The sequence below is a fragment of the Melospiza georgiana genome, chromosome 23 (assembly GCF_028018845.1).
Source record: "Melospiza georgiana isolate bMelGeo1 chromosome 23, bMelGeo1.pri, whole genome shotgun sequence".
Taxonomy (NCBI): domain Eukaryota; kingdom Metazoa; phylum Chordata; class Aves; order Passeriformes; family Passerellidae; genus Melospiza; species Melospiza georgiana.
In genome coordinates, this window is record NC_080452.1 from 4,058,327 (window position 1) to 4,079,995 (window position 21,669).

At 45.0% G+C, this 21,669-nt stretch overlaps 1 protein-coding gene across 2 annotated transcripts; it reads left to right on the plus strand.

Annotated features, from left to right (window-relative positions):
• Nucleotides 1-10,323: 10,323 nt before the first annotated feature.
• Nucleotides 10,324-21,478, plus strand: LRIF1 (ligand dependent nuclear receptor interacting factor 1). 2 transcript variants are annotated; one of them, XM_058039868.1, is made up of 5 exons: nucleotides 10,351-10,430; nucleotides 14,198-14,268; nucleotides 16,362-17,886; nucleotides 19,225-19,500; nucleotides 20,711-21,478. In XM_058039868.1, the coding sequence occupies exons 3-5, from the start codon at nucleotides 16,375-16,377 to the stop codon at nucleotides 21,176-21,178; spliced, it is 2,256 nt and encodes a 751-aa protein (XP_057895851.1). In that variant the 5' UTR covers nucleotides 10,351-10,430; nucleotides 14,198-14,268; nucleotides 16,362-16,374; the 3' UTR covers nucleotides 21,179-21,478. The 2 variants fall into 2 exon arrangements, with proteins under 2 accessions (XP_057895852.1, XP_057895851.1); XM_058039869.1 differs by lacking the exon at nucleotides 14,198-14,268 and having other exon boundaries at nucleotides 10,324-10,430.
• The last annotated feature ends 191 nt before the right edge of the window (nucleotides 21,479-21,669 follow it).

Below are 21,669 nucleotides of genomic sequence, written 5' to 3' on the forward strand. Positions count from 1 at the left end.
TTTCTGTCCTTTCATGGCAATCGTGAGGCAGATGAGAGAAACTTCAGACAGAGACTTACAGAGGGAAATGTGTCAATTTTATTTGATTTTTCTTTTTTTTTCGACCACTCCTGTCCCCTCTCTTTGGCTTCTTCACCCCTTCACCCACATGCCCAAAGCTTTTCTTTGTGCCTGGGTGATATTCTTTCTCATTTTTGCTTCCTTATGAGATTTATCTTGTAAAGTTTTCATTTGGGGGTTGTGAATTAGGGCTTTAAGTTTCTTTCCTGAGTCACCGTTGGCAGAAATGAGAACAAGGCATGAATTAAGTCACCTTTTTGGGTCACTTGTGCTCTAGGGAGCCTTTAATGGAATCCCAGACTGGTTTGGGTTGGAAGGAACCTTAAAACTCACCCCATTCCACCCCTTGCCATGGTTAAGGACACCTCCCACTAGACAGGTTGCTCCAAGCCCTGTCCAATTCAGTATTTTCAGAGTTGATTTAGTATTTTGCCAACAGTGGAGTTGATGAGCTATCTGCCTTCCTGGCTATTGAGGTAACTTTCACTTCCCATAAGAGGGCAGAGCTCCTGGGGGGCTGCAGCTCCTCCTGAAGGGCAGCTCTGATCTCTGCTCTCTGTGAGCAGGGACAGGACCCCAGGGACGGGCTGGAGCTGTGCCAGGGCAGGGTGAGGCTGGATCTCAGGAAAGGTTCTTCCCCAGAGGGTGCTGGCACTGCCCAGGCTCCCCAGGGAATGGGCACAGCCCCGAGGCTGCCAGAGCTCCAGGAGTGTTTGGGCAGCGCTGCCAGGGATGCCCAGGGTGGGATTGTTGGGGGGTCTGTGCAGGGCAGGGGCTGGACTGGATGGTCCCTGTGGGTCCCTTCCAGCTCAGGCCATTCTGTGATTCTATTCCCCCAATTCCTTTGGCACAGGAAGGTGACCAAAGCAGCTTCTCCCTGAGCAGCTGCAGCCAGGCTCTCCCTGCATCCTGCCATGTCACACATGATGGTGACAGCAGAGCTTTTGGGGTGGCACTGGCTCCACAGCACCTCTGTATTCCACTGTGGTGTCTCTGAGGATGGGATATGCCATGATGGCCCTGCTCCCTCTGCCCCAGCTGCATCTCCACCTGACTGGTTCTTCCCTTGCTGGAAGTCCCTTTTCTCTCAGGAACATGGTGGGATTCTTAGGGGTGTCCTGTGCAGAAATAGCAACTGGACTTGACAGGTTCCTTCCAACTCAAAATATTTTGATTCTATGATTAAAAACATTCACCAGCTCAACTAATTCTACTGGCTGTGTTGAAGGACTGAAATCCTAGGCTGAAAATAGGAACAATTATGTAACCTTATCCCTGAGGGCTTGCTCCTGGATGGTGACAGCTGGAACTTTGCCAGCAGTGACAGCAGAAGGGAATCCCACCCCTCACCTCAATATGGTTCACCCAGTCACAGTGTCTGCTGTGCTCTGACCAACCCCGGTGGTGCTGTACTTCCAGTGCTGGAGCATTTGTGTCCCAACACCTTCCCTTCTGCAGAGCAGGGCCTCACACAGCCCTCCCTGGCCAGGAGGTGTTTGATGCGAGGCCACGGCTGAGCCTCGAACCAGAACCACCTCTCCAGGCCTCCCATGGATGATCCTCTTTGCTGGAATCCATAAAATTAGAGGGTTTTGAGAAAGTTGTGAAAAAGACAGGCCCCAAAGACAGCAAGGACAGTGAAATGCCAAGGCAGTAGAAAGAGTTTTCTAAGCTGTAGTGCAGACGTGAGAAATAGAGCAATAGGCCTATGTGATTTGCTTTTCTAAGTTGCAAAAAGTATATCTAAGTATTCATTTAGAAGGTTAAATGTCAATAGGGCTCTGTGCTTTGTCTCTTATAAACGAACCATTGTATGAGAAAACAGGCTGCTATTGTTTTAACCACAGTTACATGTGCTTCATATGGTTGGATAGAACTACTGTCAATATGCTTTCGCTCTATGTGTGACTGGCTGAAACTTGGACTGAGATTGCCTTATGCTGTGTTGCAAGAGTATGTTTCTTTAGCATTCTGTTTGATCAGTGAGCTGTTAGCGTCTTTCTTCTCCATTGTCATAACAATGTAATTAGACTGATGCTGGGAAAGTAAAAGCTCCAGATGCTGATTTCAGGTGTCCCGTCCTGTTCGTGGCTGTATATAAACTGCTGGCGAAGCACTTTTCAGAACAAACTTGTTCCCTGTGAGCCCAATGCACTGAGCCACAGCTCCAGCTGAGCAGGGCTGGTGCCCCTGTGCTGCCCTTGAACCTTCACCAGCTGCAGAGAGGGAGGGAAGGACAACCTGCCTGTCCTCCAGTCAGCAATGTCTTGTTTAGGATGGATGTTTATGAGAGAAATGGCTGAGTTTTAGACTAATTGTGTTTTTCTGGATAACTAAACTATGTTTTCTCAGGTTTCTGCTGATGGGAGAAGTTCTGGGTATTAACCTTTCATATAAGTTTATTATAGTTTTTTATAAAATCTTCTGAGTTTTGGTGTCTAAGAAATGTTTTGTCTGAGCTAAATCTAAAACCTTTCCCATATCTAAACTCCAAGACCACAGAGATCTGTATCCTAATGTTTTTCATTACATTACATGGTTAAGTGAGATATCACTTTAAAAATGAGATTTTGAATTCCAAGTAATTTACTCCTTATCTTATTCAGTTCATTAACAGGAACAATAATTACCCTCCTCTGTGCAGTGAACACCAGTGGGAGGCAGTGGAGCCAAGGCCCACAATTGGGCCTTTTGCCCAAATGGGACTTTTTCGCACAATTAATTTTTTTCATGATCCAAATTGTCCTGTCAAAATTGTAACTTTCCTTTTTTACTCAACTGGTTTCCCTTAATCCTGAAACTTTAAGCATGATGGTGATGGATTCTCAAACAGCCCATTGGCATTTCAGACTTGGGATGAGTTTTGAATTTTAATTCTTTGTGGTTGACTGGAATTGGACAAAGAAATATCTTGAACAAAACAAGCACTATGACTCAGGATTTGGTGGGCCTTGAATAGAATTTCAAGCATTCATTTGCTTAATGTGTAGAAATCAGATGTGGAATGTAAAATTATTTTGAACTCACATAAATTCCAATTTTAATTAAAATAATGGGATCAACTATCTCAGCCTGGTTAGGGTGGGAAGGGACATTAAAGCCCATCCAGTCCTGCCCCTGCCATGGTAGGGACACCTTCCACCAGCCCAGGTTGCTCCAAGCCCTGTCCTACCTGGCCATGGACACTGCCAGGGGTGCAGGGGCAGCCACAGCTGCTCTGGACAGCCTGTGCCAGAGCCTCAGCACCCTCACAGGGAAGAATGTCTGCCCAATATCCCATGTAACCCTGCCCTCAGCCAGCTTTTATGGTTTAAAGACCCTAAATGAGGTTTTTGTGTGTCTAATGCCAAGTCTACCTTTCCAAGCTGCAAAACTGGCAGTGAATTTCGCCAGTCTTCCGACCTTATATATACAAATTTGCTTTACGTAGTGGAAAATATGAATTCAGATGTGTCCTCAAAGAGGTGGAGCCCTGCCCTTGTAGGACAGGCATGGCTTTGTTGACTCAGTCCTAAATACTGCACTGAGAACTGTAGTAGTTTATAATTGACGTAGCACATATTGAATAGGGAGCACATGGTAACTCAGCTCAGCATCATTTGGTGCTTTCAAGGCTCCAGATGAATTTTGGCACTAGTTCTGTTACAGCTCAATTTTCCATCTCATGATATCTCAGTGGCACCAAGTTTGACAAGAGCAAGTATTCACAGCATCCCTATTGACAGGCAGTGGATGTATCTGTCTGGCTGCTTTTCCAGCTGAAATTGCACACCAAGGAGCAAAGCAACCCTCTTGAGAGCAGAGTGGACCAACATCTTGCAGGATGCGGAGGTTCAGGGACAACACACCATGACCAATATGATCCAGTGAAGCCAAATTTATTATCCCTAAAAAGACTATATTTATAATAAATCTCTACTGTCCACATGCCTCTCTCTAATACATTGGTTAATCCTGGCTGTTCACGCGTCTAAATTAGAATGCTGATTGGATCATGTAATTTTTCACGTGTCTTGCTGTGGTCGTCTGGCCCACCCATGACTCACTTTTTTCTGACTTTCCCAAACTTGCTGATGAACTTGCTGAGTCCTGAGGATTCTTCTTCTTGTATCTCTTTCAAGGATATACCAACCCCATTTCTGAATATGTCCATTATTCATTGTTTGTGCACGTGACCATTGTCCATCAGTACAAGCAGGCTGGATTGTGTATCAGCTGAATATGGCCATTGTCTAACAAAAACTCCTTTATCTGCAAAAAACTCTCAACAACATCTGACAAATAAATAGCTAATCATCTCTGCACACAAGTCTCTGCTGACACCAGACCTCAAAGTCAAACCCAAATGATGCCAAATGTACAGGCAGGAGGGGAGACAGTCAGCTGAAATATTTTTCCCCCAAAATGTTTGTTTGAAGCCTGTCACTCCGTGGTTAGGAATTTAGAGGAAGCTGAGTTAGACCTCTCTCCACATGTTGGGATTCAACATGAGGAAAATTTCTGACCATGAAAAAAACCTGAGAGGTTGTTAAGCCTGGCATCTCATAAATGAGGAAGGCAAAGATCGACCTTCAGAGGCTGGAGGACTTTGCCAATTCAGGAGAGTTGAAAGACTTAGCAAAAATTACCCAAATCTGAATGAATTTGAATTTTCCAAGAGACCAGCTAGCATCCTTCAGCTAAAAGGACCAGCAGTAAATACTGCTGGCAGACAGTGATCCTGGGAAATAGCAAAAACTTATTCTCAAAGCCTTTACCTGTCTGTGCTGGACAGGTGATGTACAGAACATGCTGGATGCTGTATTTCCAGTTCAGTCAGACACCTAACCTCATTAATTTTTTAGGATTAGGAACCGGGTGGGAAAATAAGGAAATAGGAGAAAAAACTTTTGACTGGGTAGAACATGGTGCTCTGGTGAGGCAGCTGTAAAGCTGTGACCAGTTCTGGGCCCCTCCTGGACAGAGAAGCATCGAAGGGCTGGAGCATGTCCAGGGGAGGGAATGGAGCTGGGGAAGATCTGGAGCACCAGGGGCAGCTGAGGGAGCTGTGGGATCCCATGGCCCATTGGTTGGCTCATTGTAAATCCTCATCAGGCTGAACAGAGGTCAAGGAGCTCTTGTGCTTTTATTGTAGTGTTGCCTCAGTTCCAGCAACCAGCCAGCTGAGTCTAGAGTATAAACTCCAAAGGTGTTGACCAACAAGCTCTTGAATATTTACAATGCACTTCCACAGGAGTGGTGGCTACAAGCCCTTAATTTTGTGCCCTTCTCTTCAGTGAGTTGTCAACTCTCACAACAAACTCCTCAGAGGAGCTGGTTCACAAGCCATGGTACCACTACTCAATCTCCCAACTTCCACATCAAACTTCCACACAGAGCACAGGAGCACAGGATGGAATGTGAAAAGCATGCTTTGCCCAGGCAAAGCAAGGGAGCAACTCCAGAGCACCCTGAAAACTACAGACCTGCAGTGTCACTTCAGTGCCTGGTAAAGTTATGGAGAAGGTTATTGTGTATGGAAAACTGGTCATTCATTCCTTCATGAAAGGAAGATCCTGCTTATCAAATGTGATTTCCTTTCATGACAAGGTGACCCACCTGGCTGACCCAGGAAAGCCAGTTGATGGAATATATTTGGATTTCAATAAAGCTTTCAACACTGTCTCTCCCAGGATCCTTCTAGACAAAATGTCCAGCCCACAGCTGGATAAAAACATCATGGAATGGGTGAGCAACTGGCTCACGGGTCAGGCACAAAGGGTAACAATAACTGAGGTGACATCACACTGGAGACCTGTCACTATTGGGATTCTACAGGGCCTGAGCTCTGTGCTCTTCAACACCTTCATAAATGACTTGGATGCAGGACTGGAAGGGATACTAAGCAAGTTCACAGATAATACACATCTGGGAAGGAACTGTTGACTCCCTCGAAGGCAGGGAGGCCCTGCAGAGAGACCTCAACAAATTAGAGATGGGCAATCACCAAATGTATGAAGTTAAACAAGGGAAAGTGCTGGATTCTGCAGCTGGGATGGGGCCATCCTATATGTATGGACAGAATGGGGAGTGAGAGGCTGGAAAACAGCACCTGGAAAGGGACCCAGGGGTCCTGGTCAGTGGCCAGCTGGGTCTGATCCAGCAGTGCCCTGGCAGCAGGAGGGACATCCCTGTCCTGGGGGCATCAGGCCCAGCATGGCTGGCTGGGCACGGAGGGGATTGTCCCGCTCTGCTCTGTCCTCACCTCGAGTGCTGGGGGCAGTTTTGGCCACCACAAGATAAAAAAGACATTAAGCTGTTGGAGAGCATCCAAAGGAGGGAAACAAAAATGGTAAGCAGCCTTGAGGGGAAGACATATGAGGAGCAGCTGAGGGCAACTGCTCTGTTCAGCTGGAGGAGACTGACAGGAGACTAATCACAGTTACAATTTCCATGTGAAGGGAAGAGGCAAACACTGATCTCGTCTTTGTGGTGACCGGGACAGGACCAGAGGGAATGGCTGGATCCTGGAGTGTCAGCAGGGGTTTAGATTGTGTATCAGGCAAGGTTCTTCCCCCAGAGGGTGCTGGCACTGCCCAGGCTCCCCAGGGAATGGGCACAGCCCCGAGGCTGCCAGAGCTCCAGGAGTGTTTGGGCAGCGCTGCCAGGGATGCCCAGGGTGGGATTGTTGGGGGGTCTGTGCAGGGCAGGGGTTGGACTCTTCTTGCGGGTCCTTTCCAATGCAGGACATTCTGTGGTTCTGTGAAATAAAATCAGAAAAGAGGGAGGAAGAGAACAAGAGCAGAGTCTTACTAGTCCTTAGATCCCACCTTATTCCTCGAGCTGGGCTTGTGAGACAAAGTGAAAGAGAGGAAAAAGAGAACCAGGGGGCCCAATCGACTTCCCTTCATAGTTAACCCGGTGCAGCCTCTTATGTAAATTAGATTTTTCATTCTGTTTTATTCACAAATGCACAGCCAACCCTTTGAGTCCTCCTCGAGAGGGGAAGCTGAGCATGAGTCTCTGAGAGTTGGCTCAGGTCCACAGGACCTGCTCTGATCACACCTTTCCTGTTGTGACAGTCACAGTGTCTTAGACAAATCCTGCCTGTGCCTGGTCTTCTCAGGGGGAACTTCACTGAACTGCCACAACTTCTCAAATGTGATGGAGAGTAGCTTAGGAACTTCCTCTGCCAGTTCCCCCAAGGTCCATAGATGCATCTCATCATATCCCACAGACCTGTGCACCTTCATATTCCTTAAATACTCGTTTACTGGAGTATTTAAGATACTCCAGTAGAAGATACTTTATCTTCTCAAGCCCAGAGAAAGGAACAGAGCTGGTGAAGAGTATGGAGCATGAGTCCTCTTAGGAAAGGATGAGAGAGGTGGGGGGCTTAGCCTGGAGAAAAGGAGGCTCAAGGGGGACCTTGTGGCTCTGCACAACTCCTGACAGGAGGGGACAGCCAGAGGTCAGGCTCTGCTCCCAGGGAACAGGGACAGGACAAAAGGAAACAGCCTCCAGCTGTGCCAGGCAGGTTTAATTTGGATATTGGGGAAAATTTCTTCATGGAAAGAGTGGCCAGGCTCTGGCTCAGGCTGCCCAGGGCACAGGTAGAATCACTGTCCCTGGAGGTGTTCAGGGGATATAGTTTAGTGGTGGCTTTGGCAGTGCTGGGTCAACAATTGGTCTTAATGATCTTAGAGGGCTTCTCCAACCAAAATGATTTCATGGTTCAGTGCTTCTGGGTTGTGACTCGGATTACAGGTGTTGTAGAAAAATGGAAAAAGGTTTGCGAACATGAGTTTGGGCATAAGCAAATCCCACTGACAAGTTGCTGGCCAAGAAGTACCCACAGGGGCTTGTAAAGGCTCCCTCCCTGGCTGAAATGGTGGGGTGTTTCTCCAGGTAACCTCTTGATGCAGCCCAAGGGTTGGATCAGTGCAGGATCATCTCAGAGCAGTGACATGGACAGACTGTGACTGGTCATGGCGCCTTTGCCTGTGTCACATGCCAGACACTGTTCCCAAGTGTCCCCATGACACCTCTCTGCCCATCACAGGTTTCATGGCAGCTTCCAAACTCAGTCTTACTGTATAAAGGAATAGTAACTCTAAAGATTATAACTTTTTTAGGTGTATCAGGAACCACAAAGATCAGAAGATGGTCTAAACCTCTGTGTCTTGAGCCTCAAGATGTGCCAGTGGAGATTCAAGTTGGACATGAGGAGGAATTTCTTCATGGAAAGGCTGGTCAGGGCATTAGAAGGGGCTGCCCAGGGAGGTTTGGAGTCTCCATCCCTGGAGGTGTCCCAGGAATACCTGGACATGGCACTCAGTGCTCTGATCTGGCTGATAAGGTGGAGACAATTCACAGGTTGGAGTCAATGATCTTGGGGGTCTTTTCCAACCTGAATGATTCCAGTGTTCTGTGGATGACTTTATAACTCAACTCTTTTCCTGGATCATGCTGTACATTAAATAGGAGGGGGATGATTGGGTTGGATATAAATTACCCTGGAGAGGAGGAGGACCTTAGAGAGAATCAGTGGGTGACTCTGCTCTCGCCCCTCCCAGCTGAGGACGCCTTCTTGGTAACATTTTGCACACAATTATAATTACCCATGTTAGCACATCATTATTAGTGTGGTTGTTGTTCATCACATCATCCTCATCATCATCGTCGTCAATCATCATTCTGTTGGTGCTGGTGCATTTATCAATGGCAACTCCAAACCTGTATTTCTGTTGTTTAAATAATTCCTGCTGTTTGTGGATCTGTGATTATGAAAGTCCTTATTGCACAAGACCAGACTTGTGGTGCCCAACTGGTCATGATTGGAAATTTAACCCAGCTGCTCCCAGCCCCTCTGAGGACCAGCTGGGACAAAGGGGGATTATTTTCTGCCAAATTCCTATAATCTTCACATGACACCAATAATTGTCATGGGCAAACACTTGATGCTGGAAAAAATAATTTAGTTTATTGCAAATTAAAATATGTTTGGATATTGAGAAACCAAGACAAGATTTAAACCACTTTTTTTCCCAGGCTCAGCTTCACATCCCCAACTCCTCCCTTTCCCTCTAGCCAGGGTGGTGCAGTGGGGATGGGGAAAGGGGGATGTGGTCAGTGTATAAAAACTCCCCTCTGCTGCTCATCCTTCCTTGCCTTTCTCCTTCTGCAGAGTGGGTACTTCATGGGATGGGGGTGGTTTCTTCAGGGCACACCCACCTTCTCCTGTGTTACCCCAACACCCTGCTGTTACCACAGTCTGGACATTCACAAATCCAGAGTTTTGACTCATTCTCTTGCTTGGGGTGGAGGAGGGAAATGGGGGCTCCGTTGTTGGTAGAGTCATTGTCCTTGGACATTGTCAAGGAGTGGCTGCTTGTGGCACTCAGTGGTCTTGTCCAGCTGGTGATTCGGCACACGTTGGATTTGGTGGTCTTGGAAATCTTTTTCAGCCTAAGTGATTCTGGATCACAGAATCTCAGAATCATAAATATAATAGAGTGTAATTTAATGTAATATATGATATATGATATATAACATAACATAATATGATATGATATAATATAATATAATATAATATAATATAATATAATATAATATAATATAATATAATATAATATAATATAATATAATATGATATGATATGATATAATGTAATATAATGTAATGTAATATAATATCATATAATATGATATGATGTAATATATTTAATATAATAATATATTTACTTTCAGTAATCTACAGTACAGATTTTATAAAATGTAAGAGAATAATGATAAATTTTCATTCTATTTGATTATAAATGTCGTTATTTATGACTTTAATTTAAATTTATTATTTTACCACGATTTATTATAATTATACAATTATATCATGATAATATTAGATGAGCTATTATTCATGTTATTCATGTTATATATGACATAACATATATTACATATAGAGCTCACTGGCAGCACGCAATACTTCTCACATGTGCATGTATTCTGCCCACTGTCTCTGACTGACACCGGCTGTTGCATACATTATAGCAATATTTGCATATGCAAATTGCCCTGCGGCCGCCCGCCCGCCCGCGCTCAGTGGCGCCGCCCCGTGGCCAGCCTGTGGCTCCGCCCCCCGAGCCGGCCCCGCCCCGCCCGTTTCCGCCCGCGCCGGAAGCACCACCCCCGCGCTGCCGCTCGCGGCCGCCGGGCGGCGCCACTTCCCGGAAGCGGCGTCCCGGAAGCGGCGGCGGCAGGGGCGGGGCGGGCGGAAGTGACGCGCATGCGGAGCCGCGGCGGGGCCGCCCCGCCATGTCGCGGAGCCCGGGGCGGCGGCCGCAGTTGTGAGTACGGGCGGGCCCGGGCCTCCGCCTCGCAGGGACGCCCCGCCAGGTACGGTCCCGCCGCTCCCCGCCCGCCGCGACCCGTGGGCGGAGACGGGAGGGCGGCGGCCCCGGCGGGACTGGCGGGAGGCGGCGGGGAGCGCGTCCTGTTCCTTCCTTTCCCCTCCATTCCTTTATTATCCTTCTTTTCCCGTCTCTTTCTTATCCTGGTCCAACCCCTCCTTTTCTTGTCCCTTTCCCTCTTCTCTTCCGTTCTCCTTTCCTTTTCCCGTTCCAGGCGGAGCGGAGCGGCCGGGGGCAGTTCCAGCTCCTAACGCGTGCGGTGTCGTCTCCGGCTTGACGCCACTTGCGTTTTGGATGTGTTTTGGTTGCGTTTTGCATGTATTTTGGTTGAGTTTTGGTTGTGTTGAGTTTTGGTTGTATTTTGAATGTATTGTTGTTGAGTTTTGGTTGTGTTTTGGATGTATTGTCGTTGAGTTTTGGTTATGTTTTGGATGTATTTTGGTTGAGTTGTGGTTGTGGTGAGTTTTGGTTGTGTTTTGATGTATTTTGGTTGAGTTTTGGTTGTGTTGAGTGCTGGTTGTGTTTTGCTGTCGGCGGCTCTCGGTGTTTGTTGTCGCTGCTGTCACATCGCGGTGAGGGCGGGATGTGCTGGAGGTAGCGGGAGAGGGGCAGTGGGGATGGCAGAGGAATTGAACCTTCCACAGTCACGGAATTATTTCCGTTGGAAAAGCTCTTAAAGATCAATGAGTGCAGCCATTCCCCCAGCGCTGCCGCATTCACCGCAAACCCATGTCCCCAAGCGCCTCATCTTTTTAAACATTTCCACGGATGGTGACTCCACCTGTACCTCGAGAAGCCTTTTATGATGCTTGGCCACCCTTTCCTTGAAGAAATTTTCTCCAATATCCACACTGAGCTTCCCCTGGCACAGCCTGAGGCTGTTCCCTCTCCTCCTGTCCCTGTTCCCTGGAGCACAGCCCAACATCATCCGGCTGTCCCCTCCTGTCAGGAGTTGTGCAGAGCCACAAGGTGCCCCTGAGCCTCCTTCTCTGCAGGCTGAGCCCCTTCCCAGCTCCCTCAGCTGCTCCTGGGGCTCCAGCCCCTCCCCAGCCCTGTTCTCTCACCTGGGCTCTGTGTGTCGGTTTCCCTGACCCCTCATTAGATCACACCACGACAGGTGGCCGTGCTGGGCCGGGCCGGGCCGGGCTGGGCTGTCCTGGCTGCAGCTGTGCCCAGGGAGCCTCGGGCTGCCCGGCTCTCTGTGCCTCCCTTCCTGCTGGGGCTCTGCTGCCTTCCCTGGTCTCTCAGGCTTCTCAGGGTGCTTTGTGTGTTTTGGGATGAGCTCCGGGTGGTTTCTGAATCCCGGGGCTGCTGTGGGATCCGCGTTGGGTGTTTGTGGTGGTCACAGATTCTTGCCGTGCTTTTGTGGCGGAGGAGGATTCGGTCGTGGATCAGGAGAGCTGTGGTTGGTAGCAGAGCTCAGGGGCTGTTTCCTGGCACATCCACGATTGTCTCTACTCCAGGGAATATTACACAGTGGATGAAAAGAGTTCCCAGAAACAATTACTGTCAAAGAGAAAGTGTTTTCTCTGCCATTATGGAAAGCTTCTGGTTTAGGATAAAAACTCAGATCATGAGATAGCTTGAACTGAAATTCTGGTCAGGATTCCTCCAAATTCAACATCAATTTCTTGATTTCCTTTAGATGATGATAATAATGATGGTTGTTGTATATTATCTAGATTATATGTTACTATGTATTTTATTATTATCATTACTATTATTATTTTATTACAGTTTTAAAACAATCCATGGAATGAAAGTAACTGTATAAAATAAATGTGTATCAACTACAGTCAATTAATTTTACTTTGTCCCTGGGTGCACATTTCCCAATAAATACTTACTTTGCTACTTCCTGGATCCAACTGAACCCATTAAAATAAATTCTCTTGGTTCTCTGGAGTGGCCCATAGTCCCCAGTTATTTATTCACATTTGTAGATGAAAATTGTGCCTAAAGGAACATTTGGGAGTGAAGGCAGATGGGAAGGTAGCTCATTGTTCCTTCTGAGGACTTTGCAGGAAAATTGAGCCAGTCTCTGGTCTCTGCTGATGCATTTTTTAGTGGCGCTGTCAGGATTTCTGTGGGAATCATGTGCTGGTGTTTGCACTGGATTAGGTGAATGAATTTGTTTGGCAGAAATAAAATACTCCTATTTCTTGAAAATATTCCATGGGTGTTTTTGTTAATGGAAGCATAAAGGCCAGAAGGTGAATGTTTGAATACTCAGTATTTTGTGTTTTGCGCTGCTTACTGAGAGTAATGAACAGAAAGAGAAGTTTGGACAGTAAAACTGGTGTGTCTGGTCAAGAAAACAGGAATTCTGGTGAACTGAAGGAAATGTAGATTATTTTTTAAATTTTTCTGTTTTGAAATAAGTAAAGAAATAAATATCCCAGTTTCCTTCTGTTCTCTTGGCTTTCCTGCCTTAATGCCACATCCATAGGAAGGTGTCAGTGTTGCCACACACAGACTGTTCACCAAAAGAAATCTCCTTTTTGGATCAAAAAAAAATAATCTGGTTGACACATCCCTCTGTGAATGTCACAGAATTTTATTCTATTATTTTTATTGAATTTGATAATTTCTTTGGTGATGTTAAATAAGATTTCTTCCAGTCCTCCACCATTTTTTGGGTCTTCCATGAGCTTATTTCTCTCAAGGTTTGTTTATGGATCTGCCTTAGGCCTTTCTAAAGGCATTCATAACAACACAGTTATTTCTGAGTGTTTGTGTATGAGACTTGAGGAGGTTTATTTTTACGGGGTTGGAAGTGAAGGAGGATGAAGAGGAGAAAGAAAACTCTACTTCAATAACTATGGGAGAAGTTCCCTTGGACAACCTGTCATGATACAGATTTCCTTTTTTTTCTTTTTTTTTTTTTTTTCTCTTTTTGGTTAGGAAAAGAGATTAACCTGTTCTTTAACCAAATTAATCTGACACCCTAAAAAGGGAATACTGAGGGAGTTTCTTTCATTCTGCTTAAGACATTTTTAAAGATTTATTAATTCAAGGAAGCAGTAACCTTGAAGGCTGAAGCAAAACAATTTCTAACTCTTCATCACTCATAAATGTATGGAGACAGTGCGACAGTGCTTTATTTTATTCTGGTAACATGAAACTTCCTTGTGGTTGTTTTTTCGTTTCACCTGGGTAAAGCTTTATGATGTGAAATTATTGCAATGAAGCCTTTTCAACTTAAGAGAGCTAAAAAGATTTGCTGTGATTCTTTCCTCTGTTGTTGGAGTAAATATGTGTGAATTCCACTTCTCGTTATCTTGTTGGACTTTTCATTCTCTCCTGCCTATCCTTGAGCTTTTTGTCATTCTCCAAACATGAAAATACCTGATATTTGTTTCAAGTTAAAGAATGCTATTGCCCAGACAATTATGATTTTGGGGCATCTTGCTCTTCTTCATGGAGATAAAAAGCTACAGTTGTGTTCTGTAACCATTAAAAGTAGAATGATATGAAATTCAGACAAATGAGATTTTTTTACTGATGCTTTTTCCCCCAGCCTACTTTTAAGGTTCCTGTTTGTAGCAAGTCAAAACCAATTTTTAAGTCCTTTGAGCTGGAGGTGAGTGGTGATTCCAGGTGGAATGAGGTGAGCACTGCAAACTGGCAGAGGAACATGTTGATGCAAGTATATCATCCGCTCATCTCTTCCTGTTTTTATTGCTTCCTCTCCCTCTGATCTGTTCCCCCTCCTCTTGCCCAAAAGTTAGAAATGTCCCCTTGCTTTGACAGGTGGAGGAACAAGCCTCTTTGGAGGTTTCTTCTTGGTGCCAGTTTGCAGCCCTAGTTAGTTGAGGGCACAGGTAAGTGCCTGTTTCTCTGTTCAGCACTTCCACGTTTGTGTGACTTGCTGAAAAAATCCTGAATTTGCCTTTACTTCTTATATGTAGAAGCACAGTTGAGGTTGTAGATCATGAAGTTAGGGAGGAAGTGTTGAGAGATTCAAAGCACAGAACAGACAAAGTGTGTGCAGGAGCTGCTGCTGTTCCTCATTTGCATTGTCAGTAGTGCTAGAAGGTTTAAAGTTCTTCAAAAGTCTTTTTTTCTCTGCTTTAATAATGTTCAAATACACAAATATTTCTACTTCCTCTTCATTTAAGTGCAACTGTTTTCTGTCAGATTGTTGCCTGTCTGTGCTAGTCCATCTCAACTCTGATTTCTGATTCCAAAGCATCCAATGCCATTTTGCTCCTGAGCCCTTCAATGACAGCTTCCATTAGGAACTGTGTGATATATTGCCCATATTTTAATTTTCAGTACCTTAAAAACAAAAGTACGGCAGAATTTCCTGCCCACTGCACTGTTACTTTATGTAAAAATCTCAGTTTTCACACATTGTGACCAGAAATGAGGCATTGTACCAAAATACTAGGTATGGGAGTTAATTCCAAGGTCACAGCAAGGAAAGCTCTGTGCCCCTGATGCCTTTGTGTGTTGGGCAGTCAGTAGTGGGGTGTTTGTGTCAGTCCCCAGGGGAATGGGACCCACAGCAGCAACTGGCCAGCTTTGGGAGTGAAGAGCATTCCTGTGACTTCTCTCTTGATGAGAAAAGGCAAAAAGGCAAAGGTTGGTTGACTTCTGAGCAGGCACAGTGGTGGGAGGCAGGACTGAGCTCTCCCAGACACTGCTCCAAGCTGAGTCAGAAGCCCAAAAAGACAGAAAAATGCTGGTTTCAAAATTGCCTGACAGAAAGCAGAACACAGCACTGATGTCATTGGGATGGGACTGGGAACATTCCCATGTTTGTGTTCCCAAGGCATTTACTGATGTAGGAGGTTGATGGGATGGAGCTGGTGCTCTTGGTGACTCCAGGTGGAGTTGGCAGCTGCCTGTTAATCACTCTGGATCTGCTGTCAGGAAACAACTTCCAGTGATTTGGTCTCTTCATTCCAGTGAGGGCGGCTCTGTTTACCCACACATCTCTGCAGTGCTTTGGGCAGTAGATTGTTCTGCTCGGAGTCCAGGAGCACTTTGCAGAAGAGCTTGCTTTGGGCAAGCTCCATCGGAGCAGAAAAGGTTCTTTGTCTTGCTATGGACTCAGAAAATCTTGGCATTTGGAACTGGCACAACTAACTTGTGTTTTGACAAAATCTGTTGGTCTCTTGGTGAGTTCTTACCTTCACCTGCAAGAAATCTTTGTTTTCTCTTTGAGATGTCCCCAGTGTTTCCATGTGTTCTTCCTTGGATTTGGAGCCTTTTCCTTCGCAGATTTAGACTTCTGTTCTCAGAAATGTTTATAACCCAGTACTATTTGAGGGTTTTCCATCTCTTTGAGTACAAATCACCTCTGTGGTCTGTATCTGCCTCAAGAATGGCCAGGCAGGTGTGATGGAGGGACAGGAGCCACCTGTTCCACAAGATAAACACATCCTGCTTCCAAATTTCTTTGTTGTGTCTGAAGTAATTTCTGCTTCCATCTTGCCTTGCAACTACTCTGCCTTTATTTTCCTGAAGTGTTCCTGAAATTCATAGTTCATAGCACTCAGGAAGGATATAAGTAGTAACAGGGAAGTGGGAAAGGGAAGAATATGTCTTCTCTGGGAATCGGGAGGTAGTGGTTTCATTTTCAAAATGAAAGGCCCCGTGAGGGGAAGCAGAGGTAATGTGAGGTGTTTCCTGGGGTCTTTTAACTTATTTTTAATCTGAAAAAGATGCCATTTCTTGTTACTCTGGGGTGTTGAAGTTGGACACTATTTTCAGACCGTCTGAGGTGGTCTCAAATGGAAACCTGGGTAGGTCAGTAGGAAGCTCCTTAAGATTAGCTCAGTCATTTTCCAGGAGTTAATATGCTTCAGCCCTGGGTGTAGAGTTCACTGATGCTCATGAATTATAGTACCTATGCTTATTCACTTACACTGCCTTTCATTTTTCTCTCTTTTCCCTTTTCTTTGTTAAGTATTGCAGGCTGCATGTACCGAGTCATTCAGACAACGGGACCAGATGGAAAAAAACTTCTGAAATTGCTTCCCATTTCTAAAACTTCTGGAAGCTTTGTGCCAATAGTTCAGTCTCCAGCCATGCCAAATAATTCTAACACAAATGTTTCTAGCCCAGTCCATCTTACTATTACGACACAGATTGGCAATACTGCTGCACCTTCATCTGTTAAGATACCGATTTTTCAGTCTCCTAATCCTGGAAAGATTATTATTACGAGGACATTAGACAAGCAGGAAAGTGCTAGGGCAGGTTCTGAAAAGGAAAGCTTGGTTCCAAACGCAGCTGCCAATGCCCAGAGCAGCTGTGTGCCCATGGATGGAGTGTCCTTGCAGAATGTGGCCATCACGAGCTCCTCTCACCAGAGCAGCCCAACCTGCACAGTGGTGAACACCAAACCCCTCCCAGTGACTGTTAAGTCTCCAATGCTGCCCTCCGGACACCACCTCCAGATTCCAGCTGATGCAGAAGTGAAATCTGTCCCAGCATCTCTTTTGCCACCTGCAATACAGCAAAAAATCCTGGCAGCTGCAGCCACCAATGTGTCTGGAGGGGCTGACAGTACAAAAGCACCAACAGTGATTTACGTGTCACCCGTAAACACAGTGAAAACCTCCCAAGTCCTGCCCAAGCACTTGCAGAGCTTTTGCCCTCAACCTGCCACGGAAGTTTCAAAGACACTGATAGTGACAGCTTCCCAGAAGGGATCTGGTTCTTCTCCTGAGCCAGTCACATCCAAGGGGCAGCAGTGCCAGCAAACTCCCATGAAATGGATTGTGCAAGAAACTGCCTCGCTCTCAGCAGCTTGTCGTATCCCTGTAAAGTCTTCAAGTAATGTGGCTTCCAAGATCCTGAAAACTTTGTCAGACACGAAGAATATAGAAGTCAACCCTGCAAATATTTTACCACTCTGTTCTAATGGTCCTGGTGGAAGCCAAACTAAAATCACACGTTTAAAAGATAATGCTCTGGTCATGTACAATGGGAAAGTCTATTTATTGACCAAAAGAGGCTCCGATGTTCTGTCAGCCCAGGCTGACAAACAAGCATCTCCTTCTTCTGATGCTTTACTTAAAAAGGAGACACCCGAGCAAATTGATTCTACTGAAGTCAATAAAATAACCAGTAAAGTGGTGAATCTGGTATTGACAAAAAGCAAAGGAGTGGTGCTGTCTCAGAAAGACCCTAAACCGTGTACAGTTTCCAAAAATTCATCACCAATTAGCTTAAGAAATGTCTTAAAATCCACATCTGCAGCTCTGCTGACACCAAGTGCTAATCAGCAGGATCCCACTGTAATCCAGAGACAGATTTTGCCCTCCACCAAGAGCGTTTCTTGCAGTGAAGTGATCCCAGTTCCAGCAGTAGGGATGCAGGAGAGTGTGAGGCAAAATGGCAAAGACATGAGTCATTCCCCGAGAGCAGCAGGGGCTGTGTTACCTCAGGTTAAGCAGGAATGTGCTGTCAGTGAAGACTGGCCAAAGGTAATAAATCATAAACATGCTGCTGAGTGGTTCTGTAGTCCTGGTTTTAGGTGGATAAAATGACTCTTGATGAGTTCACACATTTTTTTAACTAGGTATCTTGGAAATGCTGCTCAAGGATTGGTTCTAGTCAATAAATGGCCTTTTCCCCAATAATTTTGCATTGTGCGAGTGAGAAATGCATAGAAAAGAAAGGGGCAGAGGAAAGATGGCTTTTGATTTCCTCCCAGGATAAATGGTCAGCAATAACTGGACTCCAGGGAGGCCGTTCATGGTTTGAGCTCTTACATGTTGATGCCACATGCTTACAGCACAACCTTAGGGCTGTAGGGGTGATGTAGGGTAGAGAAGGACAAGTTTGTGTCTTCACAAGAGGAAAATAAGTTGGAAGAGCAGAGTTTGTCCTCCAGGGACAGCTCTGGTGTGGCACTGCCAGCTCCAGGCTCGGACAGCCATGGGCAGGAGCTGTGTTTCCTTCCTCCCCTGCCCTGCTGGGGAGGGTCCACCTCCTTCGCTCCTGGGTCCATGCCAGGCAGAAGGAACTCTTCAGATCCTTAATGGCTGAATTGACATATTCTTTTAAGGTCATAATGTTGAAAATATGTTAAAAATTGTAAGCCTCAATTCCTCAAATTCCCCACACAGGATTGGGGATCATGTTTTTAGTAGCTCCAGAGGCCAGAATGAATTTGTCTTGAAAGAAAAAAAAATCCAAAATTTGTTTATGTTGTCCAGGAAGAACAGAAATGTCAGCTGAATGTATTTTTGCAAATTGTAGACATTTAATTGTTGCAACAGACTGTAATACCTAGTTTTTTTATTGTTTGTCAACTGAAAAATGGTTGAAATACCATTTATTTTCTTCAGTGCTGTGTGATGCTGAGTCTCAGCATTTGCTTTAACCTTGGTGAGAAGCAGCTCAGCAAATTTGGTGTTCTTGTCCCTAAATTTGCAAAGCTCTGTATTGCAGAATAGACACTACTTGCTCTTCCCTCCTCTTTCTTTGGTACTTTGAAAGGGTAGAACAAGTGATTCTTTTGTTGCTTCTTTTATTTCTGTGGGTTTTGGTTGGCCTGGACATTTTTGGGATGTTCCATAACTTAAGGTGTTAAATAACGAGTGTTAGACCTATAATAATTTGCATATAATTTATCAAAATCAGTTTATCTGTGTCAAATGTTACCTGTGTTAAATTTAGCTCTTGGAGAATGACAGAAAAAATAAATGTTCACCTGTCTTTCTAGTACTTACTTTTTGTATATTAATTTATGTTATCTATTTATAGATACATATAGTGAGAGAGTGATTGATGGCTCTCTCACCATTTCTGTATTTCAGATGCAATGTGTAAAGATGGATTCACCAGGAAAGGTTATTCCAATCAATCACCAAGACCGCTCACACTGGAGACAATATCTGGAATTAAGGAAAAAGTTCGGTCTCTTTAAGGAGGAGAGAATTTACCTTAGGAGAGTACCATCAAGGGCCTTCTGTGAGAATCCAGAAGAAGGGATTTGTTCCAGTGACAGCTTGGAAAGGAAGAATGAGTCTTGCAGTTCATCCTCATTGGATGTGGAAGTAATGAGTCATCGTCAGGAATGTGTTAAAGAAAAGGTACCTGAGATTTTTCAGTGCTAAACACACTCAGAAAACAGTGTATGTTTAGTCAGTGCAGAGATGGGGGTGTTTGGAGCCTCCCACCTCTGGAATCACCAGGAGAGTCAGGAGTTGTTGGGATCTTTATGAGAATTGTTCCTAGAACTTTTTTGAGATTTCTGTATGACTCAAGCACCCCCTAGGAATTTTTATTCTCAGTTTTGGGTTCTGCTGGAGCAAACTTGAGCAACAAATGCTTTTGAGAAGACTGTCTCTACTACTATAGTAATGGTCCTTGTTGGAATAGGGACCTGACCTTGGGATCCTGATTTATATTTAAGCCTCTACAGATGGTTATGTTTGTCTAGCAGTGCAGTGGGTATGGTCAGAGGAATGGGTTTACTTGAAATTAAAAGAAATTTACTTGTGGATCTGTCCAATCTTTAGAATTACAAATGTTATTACAAACTTCGTCCTTGTTTGGGTACTTCTGGATGGAAGAACTTCCATGTTAATGCATGGAAAGGATTTTATCCATCTAAGTATTTCTGTTCAGCTACATTTTCTTCTGTATGATTGTACTCAACTCAAAGACTTTCTCAGGTTTACTAATTTTGTGCTAATAATTGAGCAGATCCATGGCTGCTCTTAACATTATCATTAACCCATCTCTTAGAACTGTGCAAGACCAGGTTGGATGGAGCTTGGAGGGCCTGGTCTCGTGGACGGTGTCCTTGCCCATGGCCAGGGGTGGAATGGAATGGGATTTAAGATCTCTTCCCACTCAAACCAGGATGTGATTCCACGATTCAAATCTATGAGGAAATTAGTGTGATAATGGACATTACTCCTCAGATTGAGGTTTTGGAAATGTAGACATGAAGAATTTTTCTACACTGAACTTTCCCATCAAATTAGAAAGTTTTTGTCTTGCAGTACTGTTAACTTAAACAGCCACAGGAGATGATGGATGAGGCCAGGAAAGTCAGACATGCAGCATTGACTAAAGAAGGAATTCAGTGTCTGGAATTGTTAACTGGGAATCTTTGCTAGAAAAACATCAAACACAAAAATATGTTTGTTCCTTTGCTGAAAGAAACTTCTTCCAGGCAGTAATTTTAAAAAGCTTGCAGCAAATAACTTATAATTTGTGCTTAGAGAACTTGGTGTTATAATGTAACTGATACCAACTTTAACAGAAGTGCATTTTGTCTGTTTCTAACTGCAGATCATTGTGGATCTGGAAGAAGATTTGATTAGGAAAAGGAAAACAAAATCCTTACCTTTGTCAGACAGTGGCAAGAGGAGGAGAACTTCAATCAAATCAGCCACAAGTCCCAGTTTAGAAGTGACCAGCTCAGGTTCCAGTGCAGGTAACAGGAGTGTTTCACCTGCACCAGCCCCAGCACAGCCAAGCGTTCCCACTGGCTTCAGCGGAGTGTCCCAGGAGAGGGACGTGGAGCAAGACACGTTCCCCCGGTACAGTGACACTACCCACCCAGGGATTTCAGTTTTAGTCACTTCCGAAGAGGATACTTCCATTCTGGAAGGTTCTTTCCGAGATGATGCCTTCCCTATGGCTCCCCCAGACCTGGAGGAGACGATACGGGAGGAGAGAATCAAGCGGCTGAAGCAGACCCTGCGGCAGCAGAACGCGGCGTTGGAGGAGCTGCGCCGGGAGAGGCAGCAGAGCTGAGCCCCCTGCCCTGGGGGTCCCAGCCTCGTGCTTCACCTCTGCAGTCACTTCAAAAGGAAATCCCTTGCCTAAATGAGTATTTCTGGTAGATGGAAGAACTAGATGAATTTTAAGTATGTGTGTATTTAGAGAACTGTAGGTTTTTGTTAAATGCCAGAAATAAGAGAGTTGACCATCACATTCTACTTCTAGGACGTGATCCAAGAGCACAGACAAAGGGCTTTTTTACCAGCATATTCCCCATATTTTGAATAGAGGGGGTCCTGTATTAGCAAATAAACTTTCCCCTTTTGAATTCCATGGCCTGTCTTTTAGAACCCAAATGAAAATTGCAAACCCTCGTTGTAGATACTTTTTTGTTTGTTTTTCTTATGTGCATGAGAACTTTCATAATTCCTGAGAACTGTGAATTTTCAGAAGAGGTCAACAGTTAGTGGTTATTGGACTTTAGACAGTAACAGTGCAGATATTTGTACCAAACCTCTTGCAGA